The following is a 26,653-nucleotide window of genomic DNA, read 5'->3' on the forward strand; positions in this document are numbered from 1 at the left end:
GGTTGTAAAGGTATAAAAGATACTTGGTAAAATTAAAAAAAATTATGGTCAACCGTTTACTGATTTGGCGTGGAATGCTCCATACACGTGCACACGTCGCGATGTTTGTTGAAGGAATCTAGGTGGGAGAATGTTCAGGGTTGAAGGTACGAGTAAAATATAGTAGTGAACGAATTTTCCTACTCGTCGTTCATTTTCGTAGCACAATTTATTTACGAAGTAGAAACGACTTGCGGCCCGAAAGCTTCGCGATTACACACCACTTTACTAAATTTCACTTATTCGATTTTACCCGCACGAAAATATTAGACAGAGTCTTGAGGCGTAGAAAGAATAATGAATGTTGAAGTTGGTTGCGTTATCGTAACGATTCGTCCTGAGGAAAAACCGTTAATTCACGATTTTTGAATTATATGAAATTCAGCGTAATCGTAATAAAACAAAACACACTCATAATTCGAAATCTTAGTTCCTGGATAATCGTCATTGTAAAATCATGATCGTGGTGATTTTCTCTCCCAATGTTTCCCAACAAAAATATCTGCATTCGCTGATATTTTGTCAGGCTTTGTTTTCTTTTTCTCTCCCTATTTGCTCTCATTATTTTTTTTTTAACATTCTTCTTTGCACGCATATTTACATTTACTTTACTTGTGTTTTTTTTTTTTTGTATCGAAATCAATTATTCTTCCAAACTGACGCGTAGAAATTCTTACCTATTCAACAAAATTGATCAGATTTGTTGTTCGCACGCCTAGTTGGAAGTCTCAAAAATCAAAAAGAGGAACAGAAATGAAACAACCAGATTTACAATTTGAGAAATCCTTGCAATAGTTTTAAAACGATACATTTCTATGATTGCAATAATTTAAAAATTATTCATCAATATACTTACAATCAGAAAATGATTATACTGTCTAGTTCAATTGCAAAAATATTTTTCTATTGCGCGCAAAATACCGTTTGAAGTAATTTTTATTTTGTGGTTTTTTTCTTTTAAAATACATAATCGCGACAGTAATTTTCTAATACGCTTATTGTGAAACCATTTTTCTGGCAAAAAACAAAAACAAAACGCAATTCTTATTAAAAAAGTACATATTACTTTTTTTAGCCTCGTTTCTTTTATTTTTATTTTGTAATTTTTCAGCGCTCTTCTCTCTTCACTTTACTCGTTGTTATTTTTTCCTTCACGTTCGGACCCTGTTCTCTTTGATTTGTTTCCTTTTTTTTTTTTTCTCTCCTGCTTTTTATACAATATTGTAACTATTTTGAACACGGGGAGGCGTGCAGGGATGGAGAAGATGAAAGGAACGAGGTGTTCGTTCGAGCGGGATGCAGGCGCGAAAGACTTTTCGGTTCGGTGATTTGCTCGGCCAACTGCACGTATTGAAAAAATAAAATAAATAACGGAATTATCGACGACAAGAGGAAAAATAAAATAGCCATCTTTTCCGCCCTTTTCACCCTTCGGTCTTCGTCGCAGGAGGCTGGAATAAAATTGAATAACGACGACGTCTACAAAACTACAAAACTACATAGCTACGAATCTACGAAAACTATTACAACTGTTAAAACTATTAAAACTACAAAACTACGAAACTACGAAACTACGAAACCACGAAACTATGAAACTACGAAACTACGAAACTACAAAATTACGAAACTACAAAACTACGAAACTACGAAACTACGAAACAACAAAGCTACGAAGCTACAAAGCTACAATTACAACTATAATTATAATAACAGTAATAATGATGAGGAAGAAATTATTCGTGTTAGTGTCTTTGTTTTTTCTTTCGTCTTCTTTTTTCTGCTTTCTTGTTTTACTGATTTATTAATTTCAGTAAATAATATGTAGAAAATTCAACGAAATTATCGCGTAAAATGTTGCCGAGAAACAAATAAATATAACTTGTCAGTAATTTCGGGAGAACTGAATGGTTTCATTACATGTAAATAGGGGAACTTGGGGCACGACGGACCACGAAAAAAGTTTGAATTTCTTTTATCACAGTTTTTCAAAAATGATATTTCAGGTAAAGGCCATTTACTTCGAAGTATAAATTTTTCGGTCACACATATTGATAGATTGATAGATAATCGATGATTCATTCAATACAGGTAGTAAAGGATGCAGTCATTTATAAAATAGAAAAATAAAAAAAGTTTTATTGATTTTTTGTAGAGGGTTCGTTGTGTCTCTGATGTTTTTCTTTTGCTGTAATATTATGGGAATATAATGGTGAATTTGGTCGAGATAGATCAAAACAATTGGTACCCGGTGCTCGAAAGCTGAAAAAAAAAAAATAATTAACGACTCAGGGGTACGTCGTGTCCCACGTTCCCCTCCAATATTTGATACATCGATTTATTTAATAAATTTCAATTTCGTGACGGGTGTGTAATTTTATTTATTACCGTAAAATAATGTTGAAAATTGAGAAAATACACCAGCTGTCTAAAAGCAATTTCATTAAATACCCCATAAACGATTATGGGATATTATCAATGATTCATAGCATATGTGTGTTATCGATTTTCAGTCCGGCACGCGGCTTATAAACCTTTGAAACATCAAAGGGCATCGGCATATAATAGAGTTGAAATAATTATTTCCTACAGCAAATAAAGAATTTATCGTTAGCGGGGAACCCTAGTTCTAATTTAGTTTCGATTTGAATATTCTCGACCTCTTCTCGATATCTTTTTTTTTTTTTTCTTCTTTTGATCCTGGAACTCCGTTATCTTTCACCAAAGACTTTCGACGAGTGTGATAATTACTGATTGTATCTTAAATTCTGTTAGACAAAGTTCTGGGAAATTTCACTGCATATATATTCACCTCACCGATATGACGCTAGTTTGATTGGCTGGAAAATTTTCTCGAAATAGAACTGTTTACGGTATGTTCGAATAACAAAAATAGGCTGAAACATAGTACGAGTAAAATTAATATCCGACACTGAAACAGATGTTTTCGAAGCCTGTCAATCAGTTTGACTTTTTGCGGTATTAAAAAAGAGAGATAAATATCGAAGAGAATCGCGAGTTACTTTCTATCTCACTCGACGGTTCCAATTATTTTTAATTGCACTTTGAGTATATGTTATACGAACATATATATATATATATATACACATATATGAGGTATTCCGTTACATCGTTACATTTCAAGTTTTTAAATCATACTTCAGATACGCCGGGTCGAAAAATTCTGAAAAAATTGCAATTGCGTTTTTCGTCATTTAGTTTCATACATATAATTATAAAGCCAATCCGAGACATCGATGTTAAATCTTGATCTAGATTTTATGGAATGCCCCATACATATATATACGTACGCATGTGCGTATAACCGAGCCCTCGAATTTAAATGAATGTATTAAAAGCGACGGTGTAAAATTGAAATTCTATATTTTCCATACAGAACGATATTAAAACGACGTCACACCATCCAGTTTACATTGAAATTTTCCCCCAGTGCTGAAATTTTTTTTATGCGAACGTCGTTGAGCTCGTTATTCGCAAGTAGACGAGAAAAAATGAAAATTTGATGAATCGAAAGGTAAAAATGTCTTCGAAAAAAAAAAAAATAATAAATAAAATAAAAAACAGACAAACATAAGAATTGAAAATGTAATAATAAACATACAGCAATCTTTTTGATACATGATACCTACCTGGATCTACTCTGATTTCCCGCTTTTCAGACCCACTCGCAAAAAGTCGTGTGTAAAATGTACTAAATTACTAAAATTCTCTGTCCTTTGTGTTTCAGGAATAGCTGAAGTACACCTCAGGATGGAGTGCCGTTGGGCTCGGCGGAAAGGCCTTTTTGCAGGTTGCATACTTTTCCTCCTACTGCTCCAACTGCTCGTCGGTAGTCACACGGTTGATGCGAGAAATTCTGGTGAGTCGATAACCGCCTACATTCAAATCACTCTGTTTCGTATTTTTTTGCAACTTTTTTTTAGAGACGATTTCGAATTAGGGCGATAGATGGATTTTTTTCTTCTCGAACAAGGTCTGAAACAATCGATATTTTACCGCGATGGTAATGCGAGAAAAAGAAGAGCGATAGAATATGACCTGAACTTCGTAACGTTACAGAATCCCCCTTTTATCAGGCTGAAGTTAGCAACGAAACGTCGGGTTAAAAAATCAACATTATTGGGCTATTTAGAAAAAAAAAAAAAAAATGACTTTCATGAGTTGGATTTTGTAAAATTAAAGTATATTTTGTTCGTAATGTTTTACTAATTCTCGTACAGTCGTAAATATGCGAAGTAGCGATTTTTCTTTAACTGTATGAATCGTTACAGTAACGTTACTAACTTCATTCTGATTCTCTTTTTTCACTTGTCGTTTCGATATCGTACAATTCTTTCGTTAACGTGTGTATTATATCTTGTAACACCCTTGAAGATAGCTTATAATAGTATTACGTTAGCTGGGTGGTGTACAGAGTGAAGTTCCAACAGACTGAATGGTCCACGTCTGCTGAAATTTAACGCGCATGCGCTATAATCGGAAAGCATTTGTTTGCCAGGGCTACCAACCGTCGTGAACGTAACCTCAAAAATTTTGACAGTTGTCGTTGGAACTTGAGCTCAACACCGACACAGGTGTGAAAACTTTTGAGGTTACGTTCACGACGGTTGGTATCCCTGGCAAACAAATGCTATCCGATTACAGCGCATGCGCATTAAATTTCAGCGGACGACGGATCATTTATTCGTAAAAAAAATTCAACCAGTACATCCATAAAAGCTTATGGATATGCCGTTATATACTATTTATATACATATAACAGGTGCGAGGATTTGAATTCGGGAAAAGCGTGCGATCGAAGCGAATGGCTGTTCGGGCGATAAATACGTACATACATATATAGACGTGTATATAAGGTGGAAAACATCAGCTCGCATCACAATTTTTACCTACCACCCTCCAGTAACATCTGGATAAAAAAATAAACCCCTGACGCATATTTCCAACATCTCATCTCCACGTATATGAAACTCAACGTCTCTTCTGTTTCTCCGACGTTGTATATACGCTCGCTTTATAACTCCGGAACTAACGTATCAATTTTCATAACTTTTTTTTTTTTTTTTTTTATTCATTTCAACAGCCAGAACGTCTGGCTAAAATTTAGGATACATTTCGTTACAACCAGATCGAAGGTTTCGAAGATATTACGATATTTGTAAGCCGAGTCGGATTGGCGATGACACACTTATACGCTGACGCTGATTAATCTCTTTACAAACAGAGGAAAGTTATCTTAAAAGAGTTTTCGAGCTCTCGACGATCGGTACAAAATAAATAAATAAATAAAAAAAAAAAAAAAAACAAACTCTATCACGTATAATGGTTTTGCCACGAAAAACTATTTGAAAATATTATCGGGTGAATTCGCAACCGGCTGTTAGTATACAAAAGCATACTTACGCGAAATGTTTCCCTTGGACACACCGTGTTTTTTTATTTTTTTTTTCCTTCTTTTTTAAAAATATATTTGTAATATTTTCCCGCGCCTTCCCCCGTTATTTTCATTCCTTTTTTTTATATTTTCGCTCTTCTCTCCCTCCCTCTTTCGCCCCGCAAACCCTCGTCGTCGACGAGAAGCCTGAGGAGGGTTAAATCCTCGGGCACCCGGTTGTTGCGAAAACTCGGAGGTTCACTTGTACCATACATATACCGTTACATATGTACGTGTATATGCATAAACCAAGCGTGGATCTACTTCCGTCCATGTGTTCCGGGGGCAACATCTCACCATCACGACCACCGTGGCATCAGCATCAGCAGCACCAGCAGCAACCAGCAGTGGCGGCGGCTTGGGGTCGTGTGTTACGGAAGATTTGTGTAACATCGGTAACACATGGTGGCCAACAATTTACTGTTTGGGTTGCCGCACCTTTTCTAGGGGTAGGATTTACCCTCTTTTTACCCTCCTCTCTATCTTTCTCTCTCTCTCTTTCTCTTTCTCTTTCTCTATACTCCCCTCTTCGTTGTTGTGTACGTTTCCAACGCCGCCGAAACACGCCGAGGTTTTCGAATCAACTGTGTACTTTGCTCCCTGAGAAGAAAAAAAGTGGATGAAATAAAAACCAAGGGAAAAAAATGCAAGAGAAAAGATAATATTTCTCCTCTTTTTTTTTAATTCTTTTTTATGTATGTGTATATATATATATATATATATGAGGTTTCCTTACTATAGATATATATATATGTATATGTATGTACGTCTTTGCTCAAGAGGTCGTAATTTCCGGTCTCTTCCAAACACACACAGACACGCGCATGCAAGCCAAATATTTGCGCCCTTTTGTTCTTTATTCGAGCCGGAAGAATCTGCCTCGATAATGAAATAATACAAAGTTTGCAATCTGTTTCTTGTTCCATTCTTGTTTCCCAACGCGTGTGCGTTTCTTCTTCTTTCGTTGTTACAGATAATATGATATTATCCCAATAACGAGAAGAAAAATATTTTCATCAAAATTCACGGTAAATCACGATGTTTGGTTACGTGTAATTATATTTGTTCTCTTTAACGATGTGCTTCAATTGTTACCGTTATGTTATCATATGATTTTAGTTCTGTACAGTGATTTTTAGAGAAAAGGAATTTTCTTACCTCGTACGAAATATCGATCGCGATCTGATACGACGCAAGGAGTTTTATACAAATGATTTTATTTTATTTTTTTTTTTTTTTATTATCTTTCGGTTCAAAGAAACGTTATTCAAATTACGAAAAATTTTTTTTTTTTCGACATATTTCGTGTAAGCATATTTAAACAGATGCCTTTTTTATTTTTGTATCACAGCGCAGTGGGATTGAAATCCCACGTGTGTGACTTGCTTACCCATCGTCAACGCGTCATTTCGAGACGTGCGTGCGTGATTTCACCCCTCGTATATTCTAGCCCTTTGAACATACATCCATATTATATAGCCGCGCCCTGTACAGGATTGACAAGCTCAATGAGTTTTACGCGGGGAATTAACTAAAACATCTAAATTTAGGGTCGCTGAAGGGGTAGAAGAAAGGGAAGGGATGAGAGGCGAGAAGGGATCGGGTGCTGGATTCCTGTCATCTCCTTCCGGTTCGTTTAGTTTAGTTTACTTAGTTCCGTTCGCCGGAGTTCAATCAATGCTGCAGCATTATGCAGTGCGCAAATTGAAACGCGGTGCTTTATTTATAGAGATCAATATGTAGTAATTTATTCAGTATTTCGTGTTTTACATTGCTCTACTTGTCTATTTTATGTTAGACACTTGTAAGAAAGAATATACTGAATTCAACGCTCGAAAATATTTTTCAGATTTTTTTTTTCTTCCTGACGGATTCGCCTTATTTCAAATTCAAGTCATTTTGTTATTTTGCGATTTATCAAAAATATATTCCAAATAGTTTCATCAAAACGGAACAACGTTGAATTTCACGCGTCTTATTTTGTTCTAATCTATTCACTTTGAAATGAAAATATTGTCTCAAAATGTCCTTATTTGAGTGAAGAAACACTTTTTGGACGATTTTGAGATGTTTTGGACATGTTTCAAAAGATGAGTTTTTTTTATTCAATCAAAATTTGCGTTTATCTCGCAATGTGAGAATAATTTTGCAAAATAAATCGCAGTAATCGATTTGCCAGAACATTTCACCTCTACTTCATGTACTTGACAATCATTTAACATCAAGTATATCTCTAGATAATCGCTAAATAAAAATCAATATTACCACAAAAAAGCTAGAAAAAAAGCGAATGAATTAATTGAACAACACATTCATTCCATAGCATACGTTCCATAGACAGCCATGGACGAATTACAATTTGTATTTCTAATTGTATGCAAAAGTGATCAAAATATCAAAAAAGAAATTTGTGATTCGTTGAAACAAAGATTTATTCGAACAAAGATGTGAATTACTTTTGAAAATTGTAATTGAATCTATTCCTAATCGCAACCTGTAGTTGACTTTCTTTTCCCACTTTTGTAACTTACAATTAATTTTTTCTCAAATTTTGTAATTTGCAATTGTTTTTTTCTTCTTCTATTTTTGTAATTCGTAATTGTTTTTTTTTTTTTTTTTTCTTTTCCAAGCTTTGTAATTTGCGATTGTGTCTTTCCTCTCCAAATTTTGTAATTTGTAATTTTTTTTTTTTTACTTTTGTCTCCTTCAATTTTTTTAATTCACAACCTCGCTTCCTTCCTTCCATTCGGTTACAAATAAATTTTGTATTTTGTAATTATGTTGAAGCTTGTTAGAAATTGTAATTGGCATGCTCGCTGCCCAACGCCGATTTACGAGCTGTATATATCTTGCAATACTACAAAAATTAACTTTATCGTCATTACGACGTGTTATATTGTACATATAATGCGTATACCAACCCTCGTCGCGATTAATTTTAACGCTTCTGTAGGTTAGGTCAGACCATGTATATCATGCCAAAACCCGGGGCGCAGGAGAACCGTCGTCGTCTTTTTACCCCTCCACCTCCTCACATCCGCTTCATCCTCTTTACCCTACAGATCCTCGCTTCTCGTATTTACATAGATTTACATATCGCTTTACGTTTACTCGCTCGAGCTACGCCATTTTATTCTCTAATTTTTTTTTTTTTTTTTTTCTCCACCCTCTACATTCTTACCTTTTCTTCCAATTTTCTCACTCACCTCCCTTTACACTCACTTATTGCATTCCGCTTTCGGGCATCGATTCACCGACTTACGGATTTTCACGTCTATTTTTTTAACCGATCAATTATGTAATTAGCTTCCTTTCATCTGTCACGATTTTTACTCCAGCTTATATCCAATCATATTTGTCACGAAATTCTAATGATACCGTTTTTATTCGCCGTCTCAAATTTGCTTTTGTGGACTCTGTTTTTTTTTTTTTTTGCTTCTCCTCAAGTACCGTCTTACGTCCATTAACATCCAAGTTGCGCTGAACGTTAATAAAAAACTCTTAACGTTATTGCAAGAGTCTGGGACGATTCTCAAGCTGGCAAACTTTATTACAATATATACGGTTTGACCTTGTCGAGTTGAAGCATATACATCGGTACAAAGAATATTCTATAAAATACATATGACATTATTCATTGTTAATTTGTAAACAATACGCTTCTTAGTATTCCTTTATTTTATAAATTCTTTTCATTCTTTTTTTTCTGTCGCTTCTGCGGGTTTTGAAAAAATTCTCTCATCATCCGATGATTTTCTCGTTTTCATTTTTCTTTTCGCCCCAAAAACACGTGTCCGCAATAACATTCCTAATTTTTTAACCAATTTTTTTTTAAATTTTTTTTCACCTTTTTTTTTTGGTTGTATTTCATTTTCTTCATCCCCTCTCACTTCTCTTTATCGACACACAAACCTATCGATCTCTTTGAGTGAGTTGAATGCCGATCAAATTCCTCGCCTGATATTGTATAAAGTTTAATTTTTTTTTTTTTTCCAATTCCTCCCAAATCCTCCCCCCCCCCCTTTTTTTTTAATTTATTTTTTTTTATTTTCTTGTTGTTGACGTCGTTGCCATTGTTGCCATTGTTGCATACACATTAAACGGTGACTGGTGTAACAAATGTGACGAGGTCGCTGTCGAAACTCACACCTCGGTATTTTCCACACAGTGCGCGATGTAAAGCACACGTATAATAGCCACGGCGAAACCCTCAGCAGTAGCGCCTTTCCTCCCTCTTTTCCACCATCCACCAACCTCCATCCTCCATCCTCAACCCCTGCACGGGGTCGTTCATCACTCATATTCGGTCCTGCAGGCAAGGATATTTTTTACCTCGATTGACGTTTAATTAAAAGTTGCCCACAGGAAAATCCGCCTCCCCTCAACTCTACCCTGCCACCACTGCAGTGCTAATAGCTTTCCCTTTTACCGGCGTATATTATACCACCCAACCTGGCCGTACGTAGATATCTCTCTCTCTCTTATCGGGTCATTGTACAAAAGGTAGTTTCACCAAAGCAGAACCGATTGTGAGCCTGTAAATTTTGTTCAGGTTACCACATTTTAACGCTTTCAGTCGCAATGGGACGGATGCTCGGTGTCCAATGAACCTCAAAAATTTCCATGTCCAAGCTTTATCACAGTTTATTGTTGAGTTTGACTTCAGATTTGTGATCAGCGATCCCAAAACCAACGAGTAACAAGTTTTGGCCGGAATCATCGAATATTGATAACTTTTTTCGATTTTACGTACGCCATATCGGATCCGCCATCTTGGATCTAGAAATTATCAAATTCTGACTTCAGATTCGTGATCAGCGACCCCAAAAACCCCCGTGTAACAAAATTCAGGCCAAAATATTGAGTTGAAAAATGTGTGACTGAAAGGGTTGAGTACCAAAAAAGGGTGAGGGTAACGTATATAAACTTGCTTTTGAAAACAATTCGATCGCCTTCCTAACCTTCTTGTAATCCAAGTGTTCCACTTTCGACGATGGTGTCACCACCGCCTTGAAATTCACAATCCTCGAGTAATCGTTCTCAAATAATTATCAAAATCATCCCTTCGGTCGATCATGAGAAGCTGAAACTGATTCTTTCATCCCTTCAGGTCTCCGATATCCCTCTAAACATATCTGGGAATCTATTTTCGATATTTTACTGCCTCAGGGACGCTCCGATAAGCATATCGACATGGGGATTTGAGGTGCTATGTCCTGCAGGGATGAAGTTCGCGTCGTCGAAGGGTGCAGAATGGAACGAGACGAGGGTAGAAAGAGTCCGTCGAACGGGGAGGGGGGGAGACGTATATGGGAAAAGGGATGGAGGGGGTGAGTTTATTGTCGGGACGTAAAGATCTGCTGAGTTGCATTCCCCAAGTTTCCGATAGACTTGCTCTTGGGGTCACTTGGAAGGCGTGCCCCGTCTTATAAGGGGTATAAGGTATAAGTGTCGGATCACCGACTTGCCATTTTCTTCCTTTATTTCCCTCCTCCTCCTTCTTCCCGCTTCTTTTCGTCTTTTCATTCCGCGTCTACGACTTTTTTTTCTCTCCGCAACCTCCCACCCCTCACCCCCAAACACCCTTCTTCCGATCGTAGGTTTTTTTCTTCACTCGGTTCAGTTTATCGTTACACTTCGCAGGGTAATAACGATCTTAAATCTACACGGGTACAAAAATTTTGTGGGACTGAAAATTGTAGCGTTACGATTTTGATGAATCGAAAATGTGTAGAATGTTTGAAAAACGATGAAAAATATGAACGTCGATCTTTTTTCTTTCTCATTTTTGTACGCCTTCTTTTAGAAGGTGAAAGAAAATACCGAGGTACAAGACGACTTACGTCAGGTTCAAGATTGTCAGAGTCCAGAAGTAATTTCAGTCGGCTCTGAACTCCCCGTGAGCACGTTTATACCAACCACCCCCCCCCCCCCCCCCCCCCCCCGCTAAAATTGTCAAACTCTTGCGGACTATTTCGAAAATCGCGAGGGTCAGCAGCAATCCGAAAGATCTTGAATCCCTCCTAGAGAAGATATGGGATTGGGATTGGGGATTGCGGAATGGGGTTGAGGTTAGGGGGATTCGAAATTCAAACCTGGAATCTGTCGCAGATCCAGAAGGATACGGGAACTGTTCTCAGGGTCGATTACTGCCCGAAAACTCTTTGTAACCACTCTTTGTATGCCTCAAGGGTTTGAAATTGACTTTTTTTTTTCAAAGGAAGTGATCTCAATCAAGTTGAAGAAAATCAGAATGTCAAAATTAGCCAAATTAAAAAAGGGCGACTTGGAGAAAGTCTCGGTAACAAAGTGATTTTCTCATCCCTTTCGTCAATTCGGAGAATGTAAATTATCCTCCCTTCATTTCGCTTGAAAATTACCAAACACTTGCGTTCCTTTACACAGGGTGGACCGAAAAAAAAAACCCGGACCAATCAAAATATCGAATAAAATTCGAACGCGACGAACGATTTTCAAAAACTTTTTTGTACAGCAAAATTAATATTAAAGAATGTTCAAGTTAATTTAAATCTTAAATTGAGATTAGAAGTTTCATTCTGGCATTACATTATTTTTTATTAATCTTTTCACATCCTTCCAGCGACTTTTTCAAAACCTCTTTGTTCAAAAATACGCGTATCTCAGCAAGGAATGTAGATTTTCCAAATATTCAAACGCGAAGCGAAAAGTTTACTTTTCTAATTTTGTGAAATAGGAAAAACTCTTTGGAAAATCTGTCGTCGCGTTTTTTGGTTAGTTTATTTTTGTTTTCTCTTTTTTTTTGCGGCTTAGTTATTTTATATTCGAGCGATAAATTCAGCTTGCAATTGGTGAAACGAAGCGAGATTTGGGTGAGCTGAAAATTTCCACCCTCCGCGCAGTGAGTCACATCCTTTTTTTTCTCAACCCTGTTTACGAACATCACAGGGGTGAGTCGATCGCGATTTCTCCTACGCTTATCGGTGGATCTAAATTTGACGATCCACGCGATTCGTTCCAGCCTAGCTGGAGAACGATAAGGCGCGTTATCTTCTTCTATCACTCGCGGTGGGTGGTAAGAAGAAGATCGCTAAGGCTGCCTTAGCGCTTGGATTATATACGCGGGAATGACGTGCATAGTGTAGCGCATCGCGTAAGATGTCTACGTTTCGATAACTTTGTTCGGTATCATGGAGCACAATAGCGAAACGCGGTTTTCTAGGGAGAGAGAGAGAGAGAGAGAGAGAGAGAGAGAGATTTTGGTACTCCGCCGAGGTCTTCTTATCGCGGTACCAGCTGCCTGCAAACCTTTCTCAGCTTCCTAATGGACCCCACGCGATCTCCTCCCCGCACATCCTTTACACTCTACGAAAACTCCTTTGTCTCTAACGCGTCTCTCGGTATCCCTCTTCCTTCTTCCCGGATCCCGGATCCCGAGACTCTCTTTATCCTGCCCACCTCCACCTGCCTCACCGCATCAAAACCCCGGGCGTAATCAAGGCATTAACTGATTCTCGCAATCAGCTCATCCTCCTATTTCTCATCTTCTCCCCTTCTTCTTAGTCTTCCAGATTCCTTTCCCCTTTTAACTCCAAAAATCCTCCAAGCCTTTCTCAACTTCTCTTCTAATTAGAGTTCGGGAATTCATCCACATGTCCTCGAAATGTCATATGATGATCCTTGAGGACGAATGGAATCCTTTTTGGCACTGTGAAGCTAATTTTCAGAAAAAAGATAACGGTGGTTAAGTTAGGTAAGGTTAGGTTAGGTTAGGTTAGGTTAGGTTAAGTAAGTCATCCACATGTCCTTAAAATATCATTGATGAATTTTAAGGACGAAAGATCACAAACTATAAAAATATTCACGATTTGGGAAGAAGCTTCATAATCGGAACGTTGAAAATGATTAAAACTTCGTAGTTTCTTTCATTTGATGCCAATGTTTTTGGTCTCGTTTTGATCATCGTATGGTAAATATTCAGAGATCACCTGAAAATTTTTCACAAGTACAGTATAATTATTTCTGGAATGAATGAAAATTGATCTGTATTTGATCTGCTCAGCGAGCAAGATGATTTATGAGAAAAAAAAAAAAAAAATTAGAATCGGATCGAAATGACCAAAGTTACATCACTTCCAACGTTTCAATTGCAAAATCTTCTCTCAAAACATTGATATTTTATTATCACTGCTCGTACTGTTTAAATTATGCGTTCAGATTTATTTATACCACATAAGAGGAAACATACATTGTTTTGAATTTCGAAACGATTTTTCCACATCCTCAAATGGTTTCATAATTTTTCGTCGCGACCGATCTTTTCCAATTTCACCCGATTTCAAGCGTGTGTTTGCAAATCTTGCCTCTTGCCTGAATATTCGACTATATCTCACAGATATTCTATATCCGGCAACGTGGAATGGAGGGAAAAAAAAAAAGCAAAAAGAATTTCAAAAAGGCGTCTATAAATACCCAATTTCGTTAACCTATAACGGTCGCTGCTCGTTTTAAATCTGTTAATAGCTCTGGAAAATGTTTCAACGAATATTGTACGTTAGCTAGAGAAGTAGGTAGATCGCCTTCTTACTTCTCACGAGCATACATTACATTTCCCCTCCGTCCTCGTGCCGCCGAGTGATTTGTGAAGGAGGAAAATATAGCCACTTGCTGGAAAATGCTGCCTCTTCTTACGTACATACATACATACACACACAGTTTATTATATACGCCTCTAAACTTTCCTCTACACCGTGCGATTTATATTTTACCTTAATCTTCCTTCAGGCTTCGTGTATATAATATAATTTAATACCAGTATTATTAACAATCAAAAAATTAGGGAGAAGCAAAATTTCACTATCGCTTTATTCATTCGTTCATTTGTATCTTTCCGGTGATCTGACAGTGATTTCGAAAACTATGTGACAATAACGACTATTAATTAAGTAGCATAAATTTGTTTGTTTTTTTTGTTGTTGTTGTTTTTTTTTTTTTTTTTTTTTTTTTTTTTTGCGAACAAAGAATATATTTTATTCGTTTGGAAGTTGTCCGGTGTTTTTTTTTATTCATTTCTCGTTCATTGATTGATTTTTTCAAAAATTCTTCTTTTCCGATTATTATGTACCCAGACAAGTATATGTACGCCTGTAAGCCGCGGTGATTGGAGTAGGATTTGATAGAATTCTCAGCTGTGACTGTCACCCTATTTGCACCAAGTCACACGAGCTTACAGACGCTGGCAAAGCGTGCGTCACACAGACACAGGCTTATAAATATTTACACATGGACGCATACATGTGGGGAATAAATTCACCCAGAGGCTAATAAATTTTCAAAGCTTTTGACAGACGGCTTGCTGCGTTCAACGTGTGCCTGCTGCGGTGTTGGGTATACGTGTATATGTATGTATATATGTATATACATATGTGTATATATGTATATATGTGTGTGTCATTTGGGTTGGCAGACAGGGAGGCAATATGACGCAGAATCGTGAAATTCGTAAATTCGTGCGACGATGCGGAATGTTTTAATAAATTACAACTGTACGTACCTAGCTGCCTAACCGATCTGGCGAATTTTGATAGGGAACAAATCATGCGTCTGCAATTTGCGCAGGTGAATATGGTTCGATATACGTAAATAGGAAATCGGTGATTTCATGAACACTGGAAAGCTCGTCATGCTGCTGTTGGGAACTTGTTTAGGTGATGCCTGATAACCAATAATCCTCGATTATCGTCATTCGTCTGCAAATATCGATATTTAGATGATCAGAGGCACTCTCTGTCATTCAATGATGTAGCAACATTTCCCACATTTCGCATAACGTTATTACTGTGCAGTTCGTACGCGGTGCGTATGACAAAATTATCGTATCATTTGCAATCGTATGTAGGAATAATTCAAAACGCGGTTGTGATTATGCGAATAACGATACGCGGACTCGGGGTTGCCACGAGCCTCGAAAAATCTGGTAAAATCTGAAAATGTCAGGGGATTTTCAATTTGGTCATGGAAAATACCGAAAATATCACTTTTCTGTCATACGAATTGGAAATGATTTGTTGAGGTAACAAGTTTACTTTTTTTCTCCGTCGATAAAAAAAACTGAATCTTCTGCGCATTATATATATATATTTTTTTTTTCAATCCGAATTGAATTTCAACCGAACATAGAGTTGACAAGTTGAACGATTCAGGTTATAGTAACTCACCAGAATATGAAATATGTCAGGGAAAACTAAGGGTTTCATATCCCCATATTTCTGGTCACCCTGAGACTATTCCGAAAGTCCCAAACAACATCGAACGATGTTGTTCTTTTTCTTCCTTTAATCATCCCTTGTCGACAATTGGACAAAAGAATCAGATACAAAAGTCAGTACAAGATAAGGAGTAAAAGAAAAAAAAAGACAGTTCTACGATCATCGTGTCGGATTTTGAAAATATCGCGGAAACAATATCTGTTCTTTTTTTTTTTTTTTTTTTTTTAAATATATTTGAATATGCATGCACTATATATATCCATTATACATATAAAGACGCTTATACGTGTCTGCCATATAGATGTATGCAACGTGCATAGCCATGCCTATATACAACTTAATTAATGTCAGCGTAATAAATTAGGTCTCCTCGTTAGAATTCCAACGTTTCTCGGTTCCTCTCTCCTATCGACGTGGCCGCATCTCGATGGCTCGTCGCGAGTTATTTATTGATTTCAGTCTGCCCGAAGTCTATTATCTCTCTCGGTCTCTCTTAAATAAACGCATCCCCCCCCCCCCCCCCCCCTCTCTCTCACTCTCTTTTTACCTCCCATCCAACCCCTGAAACAACGCGCAGACTCACCATCCTTGTGGTTTCGAACCCTGACGAAATATGAATATTTCCCCCCCCCCCCATCCTTTCTCCAAGTTTCCCTCACTTGAGGAAAAAAAAAAAAAAAAAACAAACTTGGAACAAAAAAATATGGGGTAATGACAGCGGTAGAGAAAAATGACAATTTTTTACCTTAGCATTTTCATTCGTTTTATTTTCATTCCCTGTGATTTGACAGGATTAAGCGAATTCGGATGCCCGTAAAATATGTTGAATTATCAATGTTAATTAATCGTTGCGAGATTTATAAACCACGCGCAGAATGATTTAAGTTGAAATATCTGTAAAGGTATCCTGTTTTTTTTACTTTTTGTTTTCAATTATTTTTCATGTAAAAAACGATAGGTTCACAGCAACATAACATAATCACGATAATCACTGTGATTCTTTGATTAATGAGTTACTCCCAAAGTGGAATTTTAATTTTAATTGGAATTCGATGATGATTCATTCGCGTGAATAAATCAACAAAGTCATCATAGTTTATCAATTACTTATTATAATTCCGTCGATAAAAGCGTAATACGTCGAATTGTAAGTTCAGAAGAGGATTTCATCTCGAATATCGTGTTTGGTTTGAGTTCCCGCAAAGGCAGGAGAACCTCGACGATTTTTTCGTCCTCGAAACTCCAGACGCGGGACGCGAACGTATTGATATAATACCTGTACCCATACCTACAAGCACACACGTCAAATCCATGAGACCGCAATGATCTATTATATAGTAACGCGGACCCTCGGTAGGTACTTTGTTATTAATTACCAGCCATTGTCCGTCAGTACCAGATTACAACGTATAAATTACACCTACTATGCGCGATGCGAGAGCGAGCAGCAAGCGAGGAAGGAATATATAGAGTCGGTTAGAACCACCGAGTTATACGTTGTGTTTCACCATTTGACTAGCCAACGTTACGACGACGCGTCTGCGATTCCAATGGACAAATGCAGCAGGCAGACGATGGTGTTGGTGTCGTGGATTCTCACCCAGAACTTCGAAGGCGAAACGGTAGAGAGATTCCATTGTGTGTTGTTAGTCCCATAGAGTTGTTATTGGACTAATAACATTTCGAGGTCTACGGTCCGGTTCTATCTCTGCCGCATATGCACTGAATGCTAAAAGCTTATACGTGTAGGTGTAGCTTTCTATAACCCAACGCGAAATTGCTTCAGGACAGTCCTCCTACCTTTGTCCCGGTTAATTTCCCCCAAGCGTGGGTTTTTAAAACGAACTCTCGTTACGTCTCGGAATATCGTTACGGATTATCATCGTTCTTGGGGAACAATTCAAAGGTCAAGGATCCTTTAGTTTCGTTGGAAACTGGATGATGAAAATATACCTCAGCGGTCGGTGCATTTTGTCAGTGATGAATCCCAAGAGACATCGCAGTCTTATCAGTTTCCCGAACTATTTTATCCTTGGAATCTAATATCTGGATCACCTGTTTTTTCGAACATCGTCGTCGATCGAATCCAACGTCTGAGGTCCAATAGTGGTTCCATATTCTATCCACACCGGAACCTTCGTACCAAGTATCACTTGATCGTGTGAACAGTTGTGGTTCAATCATGAGAATTTGGCCTGGTTGAACTTTCTCTGACCACTTTGACGATGATGAAGTAGTATATAAGGTACTATCCTCGCGTTGATGAAGAGGATGAAAACGAGGTAAAACAGAAAGGATTGGGCCAAAGAAAAACGTCGCTACTGTATTTGGAAAGTGACATGTGATACAGGGTGTATCTTAATCCGCATCAGCGAGTCGCGACTGATCGACGTCGTGTGTAGAGTACGTCTCTCTTTAGCAGTATCTACACAGTATCGTATCTTCTTCTTCTTCTTCTTCTTCTTCTTCTTCTTCTCTTCCTCATGCATCACCGCGGTTCAGCAGCTCGCCCGGGCGTTACGGGTTTTTCATTGTCGTTTGCTGATCTTGAAGGGTTTTAAAACGCGTTACAGTCAGCCAGACAGGCACAGTCGTGGAATGGAGGAGAAGCAGAACGTGCAACTCGGCGCGGAGCTGTACCTTCTCTCTGCTTTTTAGTACCTGCGGAGCGCAACGAGATCGATACGCGCAAGAGGATCACGGGCTTAATTTATCGTTTATTTAAAAACGCGAATGCGTATGAGACGGGCCCACGCACACTCGACGTATACTCGCATATTCGCATTTAATCCTCTTCTCGGCGAGACGGAGTTACAGGCGCGGTTCTCGATATGTTAATGCGGTAGAGAAAAAACCTCTCCAATTAATTACAAAGTCTGTCAATTCATTTTTTTTCCCTTCATCTCCTTCTCTTCGACTTCTTCTTCTTCTTCTTCTTCTTCGCGTTCTGTTTACTTGATGTTATCTTCACCTACCACGGTTGGTTTTATCATGCCTTTCCCTACCACCATCAAATTCGGTACCCAATTGTTGGAGAACACTTATATTAGTGCAAACATGGTATTCGTGGAACTATCTAGAAACTGATTTGTCATGGCGAAGTGGACTAACAAAACAAACATTGTAATGCTACCTTGAATTTTCACCGTTCGTCGGTTTGACGATGTAATCACAACTTGAAGACTAACTAGAAATATTCGAACATGGCTGAATACGACCAAACAAAAGGCAAGTGAATAATTTTTCATGGAGGTGGAGTGAAGTGGTTGGGGAAAAAGTTTAAGCTTTTTTTTTTTTCTTGCACAAGGCTCATTACTGTCTGTATAATTCACGATTTCAAGGAGCTTATCTCTAAATGGAGGGTTTCTTCTTCTGTGTCTTTTTTTTTTCCTCTTCTTTGTTTGTACAAAAGTTTAGGAGCAGACTGCAGGTCTTAGAGTAAAGCTTTGAATGTGTTTGGTTGCTTCTGTTATGTTACAACTTTACTCTACCTCTTGTGTAAGGGGTAGGTATAAACAAAGAAAGGGAAAAGTAAAGAGGGAGACGGAGTGAGAGGGATGAGTCGAAAAAGAATATTCACAACGTTGAAGAAACAAATATTATACCCCCGCGGTGGCATAGCACAGAATGCAGTATGTATACATAAATATACGCGTTTGTATACGTATGCATCCGCCATATTTTTTATCCACACAGTTCCTCCTCCCCCTCTCACTCTTTTCTCTCGTCTTCGTCGGAGGCGCAGCTTACCATGTGCATTTTAATTACTACGTTAATTCCGGTGGTTTCGCTTGACAGACCTTCTTCCCCTTCTCGTTCCGTCTCGCTCCCTCATCCTCGCTTTACTCATCCTTTTTCTCTCCTCTCCTATCCTTTCATTTCATTTTCACTTGTCTTTACCGCTAACGCAGAAACACGGCAACCGTACATCAGGGCGGGGGGAGGGGGGGGGGGGGGGCGGAAGAGCGAAAGGGAGGAAGGACGAGAGAAAGAACGAACGAAAGAAAGGGAAAAGCTTTTGGACGTAAACTGTGGAGTGAGTTGTTCGCGTGAGGAAACAACGAGAAATAAAGATAGAGGAAGAGACGGGAAAAGAGAGAAACAGCGATTGCTGCAATCTGCGATTCGAGACTCGCTGCACACGTACGCAGTTATTCGCGGATCGTCGGTGATTCGCTAGAAGCGTGTATGCGACGCAGGGTTAAATCCCGTCCTTCGCGACGACCAGAGAAAGAGAGAGAGAGAGAGAGAGGAAGGAAGAGAAGTACCTAAACCTGGAAAGTGGGTTGTTCAGGAAACTTAATCACCCGAGCTCTTTTCCCTCGAGCATGGCACACGACCTTCCTCTGTCCATGAGCTTTTTCTACCCTTCATCTGCAGTCCAATCCGAAGTCCTGCGATCATATGACTGTGACGTTCACAAAAGGCCTTGGAACGGGTAAAAAGAAGAAGAAACACGGAACACCCGTTGCGATTTTCGTGTTTCAATCCTCGCGTGAATCACTGACAAAAATAATTTGTCTGCTGGTTGATCTGACCTTTTAAACGGTGGTTTGATGTAGCGTTAAGTCATACTGCGGTGGTTAGACGGTCTCTTATTACGAACGTCTGACGTTCATCCTGATTCCATTTCACTATCGAAAGATACTTTACCAGTCCTTTCCACCTGGTGGTAATACATAAATGGCGTCAGGGTATGTAGAGAGCGAGAAAAGAATAGTGAGAAGTTCGGAATCCGACCTCGCTTATGGGGATGAAAAACGAAAGGTCCAGGGGATCGAGGTTTCTTATAGAGGCAGAGGACCTTTATGCCGGTCCAGAATCGGGTCGTCCCTCTTTTCCTTCTTCTTCTTCTTCTTCTTCTTCTTCTTCTTCTTCTTCTTCTTCTTCTTCTTCACCCTCGGAAAATGCCTTTGGGTCAACAAACATAGCAGAGTAGCGGAGCAGCTGTTTCGAGTGTTGAATGGATGCAGCCGTTTACAGTCTCGACTGTGTTGTATAAAACGTAGGTATACATGAAAACGAAGAGAGAACAGAGCCTTCTTCTTCTCCTCCTCCTCCTCTCTTTTACCCCACGGAATGGATTTGTGCGTTTCCAAAAGTTGGCCCGGGTCAGGCTCCTGGCTTTCGGTATATCCCATTATTTACTCCTGTACCCTGTCCTACCTTCTTGCCGTCCTATGTGGCCGTCGGTACAATAAGTCGCGGGGCCCCATTCAATCACTCGGGACTCGAGGCTCGTAGACGTCTCAATTTTACTTGGCGTCTTTTCAACCCCCTCTAGACCGGGAAAGTGAAGAAGAAAAAGAAATAGAAGATGAACATGAAGAAGATGAAGATGAGACAACTTTTTCTCACTTGACTTTGGAAACGTTACGCCGGAAGGACTTTGAGCCGGGAAAAACGCGGTCACCTCTTTCCCTTCCTCATCCTCCTCCATCTTCTTTTGCCTCTGCCATTTTTTATTTGGCGAAAACACGCCTGGCCTCACCTCGCAGCGCGGAGTTTATCATCCTAAACAAACCCCTGCAGATCCAAACTCTCTCGCGGCTTTCTCGTCTTGCTTAGTTTACTGCGTTGGTTTCATATCGTGGCTCGTTCCTCGTCCTTTCGCCACTTATTCGCTGACCTATAGCTATTCCTCTTTCATTTGTGGCTTCTCATCCAAATTGAGCCACAGTTTGGTTGAAGTGTATTGGAATGCTCCAGATATCAAATTTAACATCATTTGAGGACCAATCACTTGGGGATTGTGAAATTGATTTTTCACACCTCAATAACAATGGAATAGAAACATCTACAAACCTGTCCAAGTCAGTTACAAAAGAGTCTTAACCAATTTCCAAGTTCTATGTCACAGGGGGGCTGAAGCTGAGCTTGTCGAGAAAAAAATTGCAACGAAATAAAAGTCTGACTAAGAACAGACGACGACACGTGACTACCGACTTTAAATCTGTTCTATCTAAACTGTCGAGTAGCAAGAGCGGCTATTATTCGTATCTTCCACCACCCGCACCGCGACGATGAGGCGAGGCGGTGTTCTTTGTGGCTGTTTGAGCGCCATGTGGACAGCAAAACGGTCCACAGCGTATGAACACCAACCTCTTTGTTTATCTTTGAGTAGCTGGAGGTCGTCGCGGTCGGTGGGGAGACTGATCCAGATGGAAGAAGGTCCTGTGTTGGTCTCTTTCTCCGTCTCTCCTTTTCTTCGGCATAGATCGCGAAGAGTCACTTTGGAGGCGAAAGAGAAACTTAAGAAAAAGAAGAAAAAGAAGAAGAAGAGGAAGAAGAGGAAGAAGAAGGACGTCTCTACACTGGATCTGGAACTACTTCTCCGCTTTCTTGCTGCAGAGTGTAGAAGCATATATGTATACCTCGAACCAAACCACCCCGCGTCTCTGACGTATCGTTTCTCGTATCAGATGGAAGATACGCTCGAGTTGAAAGATGATAGCAATTTTTTTTTCTCCAGTACCTTACACCAACGCCGCGCCGAATCCCGGAATCCTCAACGTGTTCCGATCACCTTAGGGATGCGCGTTTCCCTGCCCAGGCTGCTGCTGCTTCATCTTGGGGAAAATCAAAAATACGGATAAGACGTGCAATTCCGCCGTTTCCGCTTTCCTCGTATTCTTTTTTTCAACTTTTTTACCCCTCCTCTTCACATCGAGTCTATTATTTTCCTTTTCCTTCTCTCTTCTTCTTCTTTTCCACACCACCTGTGCCGGCAGACCATCGACCGTCCATGTCCTCCAACCGCAAACACAATCCACACGTCTCACGCGTTTCCTACGCGATCGGAATAATGAATTATTATCACGTGTGTATTACACATATATACATCATACCGTTCATATGCATTTATACACACACTCTTCACTTGTGCCTTGTATATATGTGCAACACGTGACGTTATATATAGCTGCCTGCTTGCCTTTTTCTTTTTTCTCTCCTAAGCCCGGAAATGGATGACACGGTTTCTCATTACATATTCGTAACCTCCCGTCATTTTTATGTTTCACGTATAAATGTGTAATATCACGTGGATGTTACCCGATACGCGTTCTACAGGGTGGTCGCAAATATCAAAATATCCACAACAAAAAGAACTCTTGTCGTTGATGATTTCGGAAGAAGAAAAGTAAAATAAGAGCAAAACTTGATCTTTACCGTCTTCCGTGTACCATATTCTAATTACAACATGGCATATAATTATCTTTGGTGGTTATCAATCACTTCACGGTCCCTTTGCACCTCTGCATACTCACAGTTTTCTGTAATATTACTCGCCGCTTGACGCGAAAAAAATTTTTCCCTCTGATCGCTGCCATTTTTTTTTCTCCATTTCTATTTACATGAGAAATTTTTTTCAAATAATTTTCTGGCCCTGTATAGAACGAACGGTCTTCTTCTTTTCCGTCGTTCCGCTCTAACTGTTACAGTTGGCAATAATTCATTGCTAAGATTAATTTAATAATTTTGAATACCTTGAGAGATTTTTCGATAATTCTGAAATATTTCTAATTTTTCTTCACGAGCTATTTTTCTCCCCGTTTTTAAACTCGCAGACAAGTTCTTCCGCCGTAGATCCTCCTCTCCTCTCCTCTCTTTCTTTTCTTTTTCAGCACATTCTTTTTTTCTCTTTTTCTTCTTTCTGTTTCGCTCTCCAGAGAGAAGACGACCTTTTCAACTGATTTACTGGTTTTAATTTGAGCTTCGTTTCGCCTATTGCAGCGCTGGAGGAAAAACTACAGAAAAAAGAGGGGAACGAGTGAAAAGAGAAAGAAGAAACTCCGTTAACCCACTCAACCGAGGTACGGAGAGTTTGATTGTGTTGCATAAATCGCGGAGAAGAGAGCTGGAATTTTGCCGATTACATTTCACCCGGCTGTTTTTTTTTTCTGATTCCATTTTCTTTAAAATCGCTAAATACCGACAAATAAAATTCTTCCAGAACCATAGCATTTTGAAGCGAAAAATTTTCCCTACAACGGACCCCGAGAAAAGGTGAGAAAGCACGAAAGGTTTCACGAATCTGAAGAAACTTCGAGAAGAAATGCAGTGGACTTTTTTTTCGCGAAAAAGAGTTATCGTCCTGTAATGAGTCCCTGGTGTAAAAAAATTTTTCCCCCCTAAGCTGCAAGCTGGAAAATTTATTGTTACGTGATTAGAGAGACGAAGGAAGGAGTAAAGATTGTTGGGGGAAAAAAGTAAGTCAAGAATTAAAGAGTAGCAAAAAAATAATCCAGCAGTACAAAGAACGAACATTTTGGTTGAAATTTATTCTTCTTTGAAAGTGGTTGAAATTTGAATCTATTGCAGAGAATTTCGAGGAGTTTTATCACGGCGATGTTGATGCTGTAAAAATATTCACATGTACAAGCACATATATATACATATTGTACACTCGAGTGTGAGATGTATAAATTCAAGCTCGTTTAGAGTTTTGCATGTATCTGCTGCTGCGTGAAGTCTGAATGACTTCTAACGGTGACACCTGTATTTTACAAGCCGGTATACTAAATAAATAATGCGAGTTTAAGGCCCTTCTCGCGGTCCGACCGCAGCGCGAGACCTTATTCTCATTCTTCTCTGTCTCTCGCCTGTACTTTTTCTTCTCATTCTTATTCTCGTTCTCCGCTTCTTCTCTCCCTCGTCCATATACCTATGTAAATAAGATATGACGAGATATTAAAACGAGACTTTCTTTCGACGTCAAACAACTGCTAATGAACGGCCTTGACTTTAGTGATGTTACAGGTTTTATTTCATTTCGTTTCTTTCTTTTTTTCATCCCCACCACCTCTTAATCTTCTTCTTTTCAGTACCGCTCTTATCTGTTCTTTTACTTTTAAACTCGCCAAGGCGACCGGTACCTGACTGAATGACCTCCGTCCCCGTTCATCCGTGTAACAAATATCGAATTAATTGGAAGGTTCAAACCCATTAGTCGAGTTATACGAAGCCAATACTTGGTCTCCTTAATTCCTCGGGTGAAATCACTTGAAACTCACGTGATGAAATTACGCGAGACGACTGCAGATTAGAGTCACGTATAAAGTAACTTTCGTCATAGCCACGCGAAATCACTCGAAAGTACTTCAACTCGTGTGAAATTATTTCAACTCCGTTGAGCTCACGAGCTCCTTTGAAGTCCCACATGGTGGATAGGTATTGAAGCCAGGTGCACCCGAAACCCTCTTGCCGGTGGAGTGGCCAAACCCTCGAGACGACTGTACCACGATTGGTACTGTCAAAAGAAAATTCAGACGGCTACGGTACGTTGATCGTAATTTTTTTTTTTTTTTTTACTTGCCATAATTGCGAGGATACTCATTGGTGTTCATGGTGTTGTTAGAAGTCGTAAACGCTTCCTCATTTGGTCGTGCCTCTTCGCTCCTCCGTTTTCACAATCATCTTCTTCCTGTTAATCATCGAGGAACATTCTCTACTCTCCTGGAGGATCGATTAGCGTCGTAGTTTTCGCGGGGTGGTTGACGGGGCGAGTCGAGGACGAGGGGTTGCAGGGGATTCGAAATGCGCTGGGGGACGCTTTGCTTAATACGCATGTCAGCTCCTTGATGGTCATAACTGTCAGTCGAGCTTTACGTGCCTCTGGGTTCCCGATCCCTTGTCTCCCCAGCCTACGAACCCGGCAGGCCAACTTGTAAGACCCTTATCCTCCCGTGCCATGCCATATAGTCTTTGTAATCATTTTGACACATCCCCAGAACGCTGAACTCGGATGGACGCCGGTATTGTTCTCACTTTTTCGACATTCGTTGGACCAATGCAGGCTCAAAATGTGCCCTACTGGCCATTTGAAGACTCGAGAGTTGCGGGTTTTTCAAAATCGTGGAGAACTATCCGAGCCGCAGGAAGTGTTATTATTCACCATGTCGGTTCGAGGCCGAATAAATTTACTCGGTTGTATGGTTGAAATTGCGTAATTTATACTTCCACCAGTAGCCCTCCGGCTCCTCCTCTCTCTCCCTTCAGGGGGTTATAATTAATTGCATTAAAGTTGCCAGGGATTACTGCGCGTCGTGGCCTCCCCGACGACAGGCATGAAGCCAGCCACCAACCACCCATCCGCCCCTGGAACCAACAAATAGATAGACCGCCCGAAATCCCGGTCCTCGAAAACGTCCTTCTAATTTATTAGCACATACCTCAGCTTCGTTGTCCCAGCGGTGCTGCTGCTTCTGTTGCTACTGCTACTACTGCTGCTACCGCTTCGCTTGCCCTCGTTTCTATTATATGTACAAAGTCACGGTAGTGTGTATTTTCTGCGATTCAAATTACCTGCTGCCGTGATTTTAACCGGATCCCGTATTCCCGCCATCTGCATCGCCCAATGTGTGTTATATAAACAGAAGACGAGATTCACCACGAAACGTAGTAGCTCGCATGGAGACATTGATGTGAAGAAATCCAGGAAATCCAAAAGACCCCAACTGCCTGGAATCACGTCCCTTTTTCACTGTACGCGTTTTCTGGAGCATTATACACCATGTAGTTGTACCTTGACCCTGATCATGATCATCGTGCAGTGGATGGAGTTATAAAGGAAAGGGGCCGCATGCCAGTAGGTAATATACATTCCGTGCTATGTGAAGGTTATAACAGTCGAAGGCCTTGGTCAGCAGTAAAGTGGAATTTACTCGCGGTGGGAATGAAAAAAAAAATCAAGAGGAGCGCAGACCAAGGTGGAAGATGTTCGCACGTTGACGGTCGTGGACGACGAGGAACGACGATCAGCCGCCATGGTGTAGTAATTTGAAATTATATTTCTCGCCTCGAACGGTGCGTGCTGCGGAGAGTCTGCATAGAATGTGCCTTGATCCTGCAATGTGTTATAGACGGGAACAAACTGATCCCTGATTCTGCTGGTACTTCTACTGCTGCTGCTGCT

At 39.6% G+C, this 26,653-nt stretch overlaps 1 protein-coding gene across 7 annotated transcripts in view; it reads left to right on the plus strand.

Annotated features, from left to right (window-relative positions):
- The window catches only part of LOC107227599 (latrophilin Cirl), a 141,750-nt gene that overhangs the window by 63,605 nt on the left and 51,492 nt on the right, over window positions 1-26,653 (plus strand). For all 7 annotated transcript variants that reach the window (XM_046739959.1, XM_046739960.1, XM_046739958.1 and 4 more), the window contains exon 2: window positions 3,785-3,916. In XM_046739959.1, coding sequence (XP_046595915.1) covers window positions 3,808-3,916 — 109 coding nt within the window. In that variant the 5' untranslated portion in view covers window positions 3,785-3,807. The remainder of the gene's footprint in view (window positions 1-3,784; window positions 3,917-26,653) is intronic.

This window comes from Neodiprion lecontei, chromosome 5, assembly GCF_021901455.1.
Source record: "Neodiprion lecontei isolate iyNeoLeco1 chromosome 5, iyNeoLeco1.1, whole genome shotgun sequence".
In the NCBI taxonomy this organism is placed as follows: domain Eukaryota; kingdom Metazoa; phylum Arthropoda; class Insecta; order Hymenoptera; family Diprionidae; genus Neodiprion; species Neodiprion lecontei.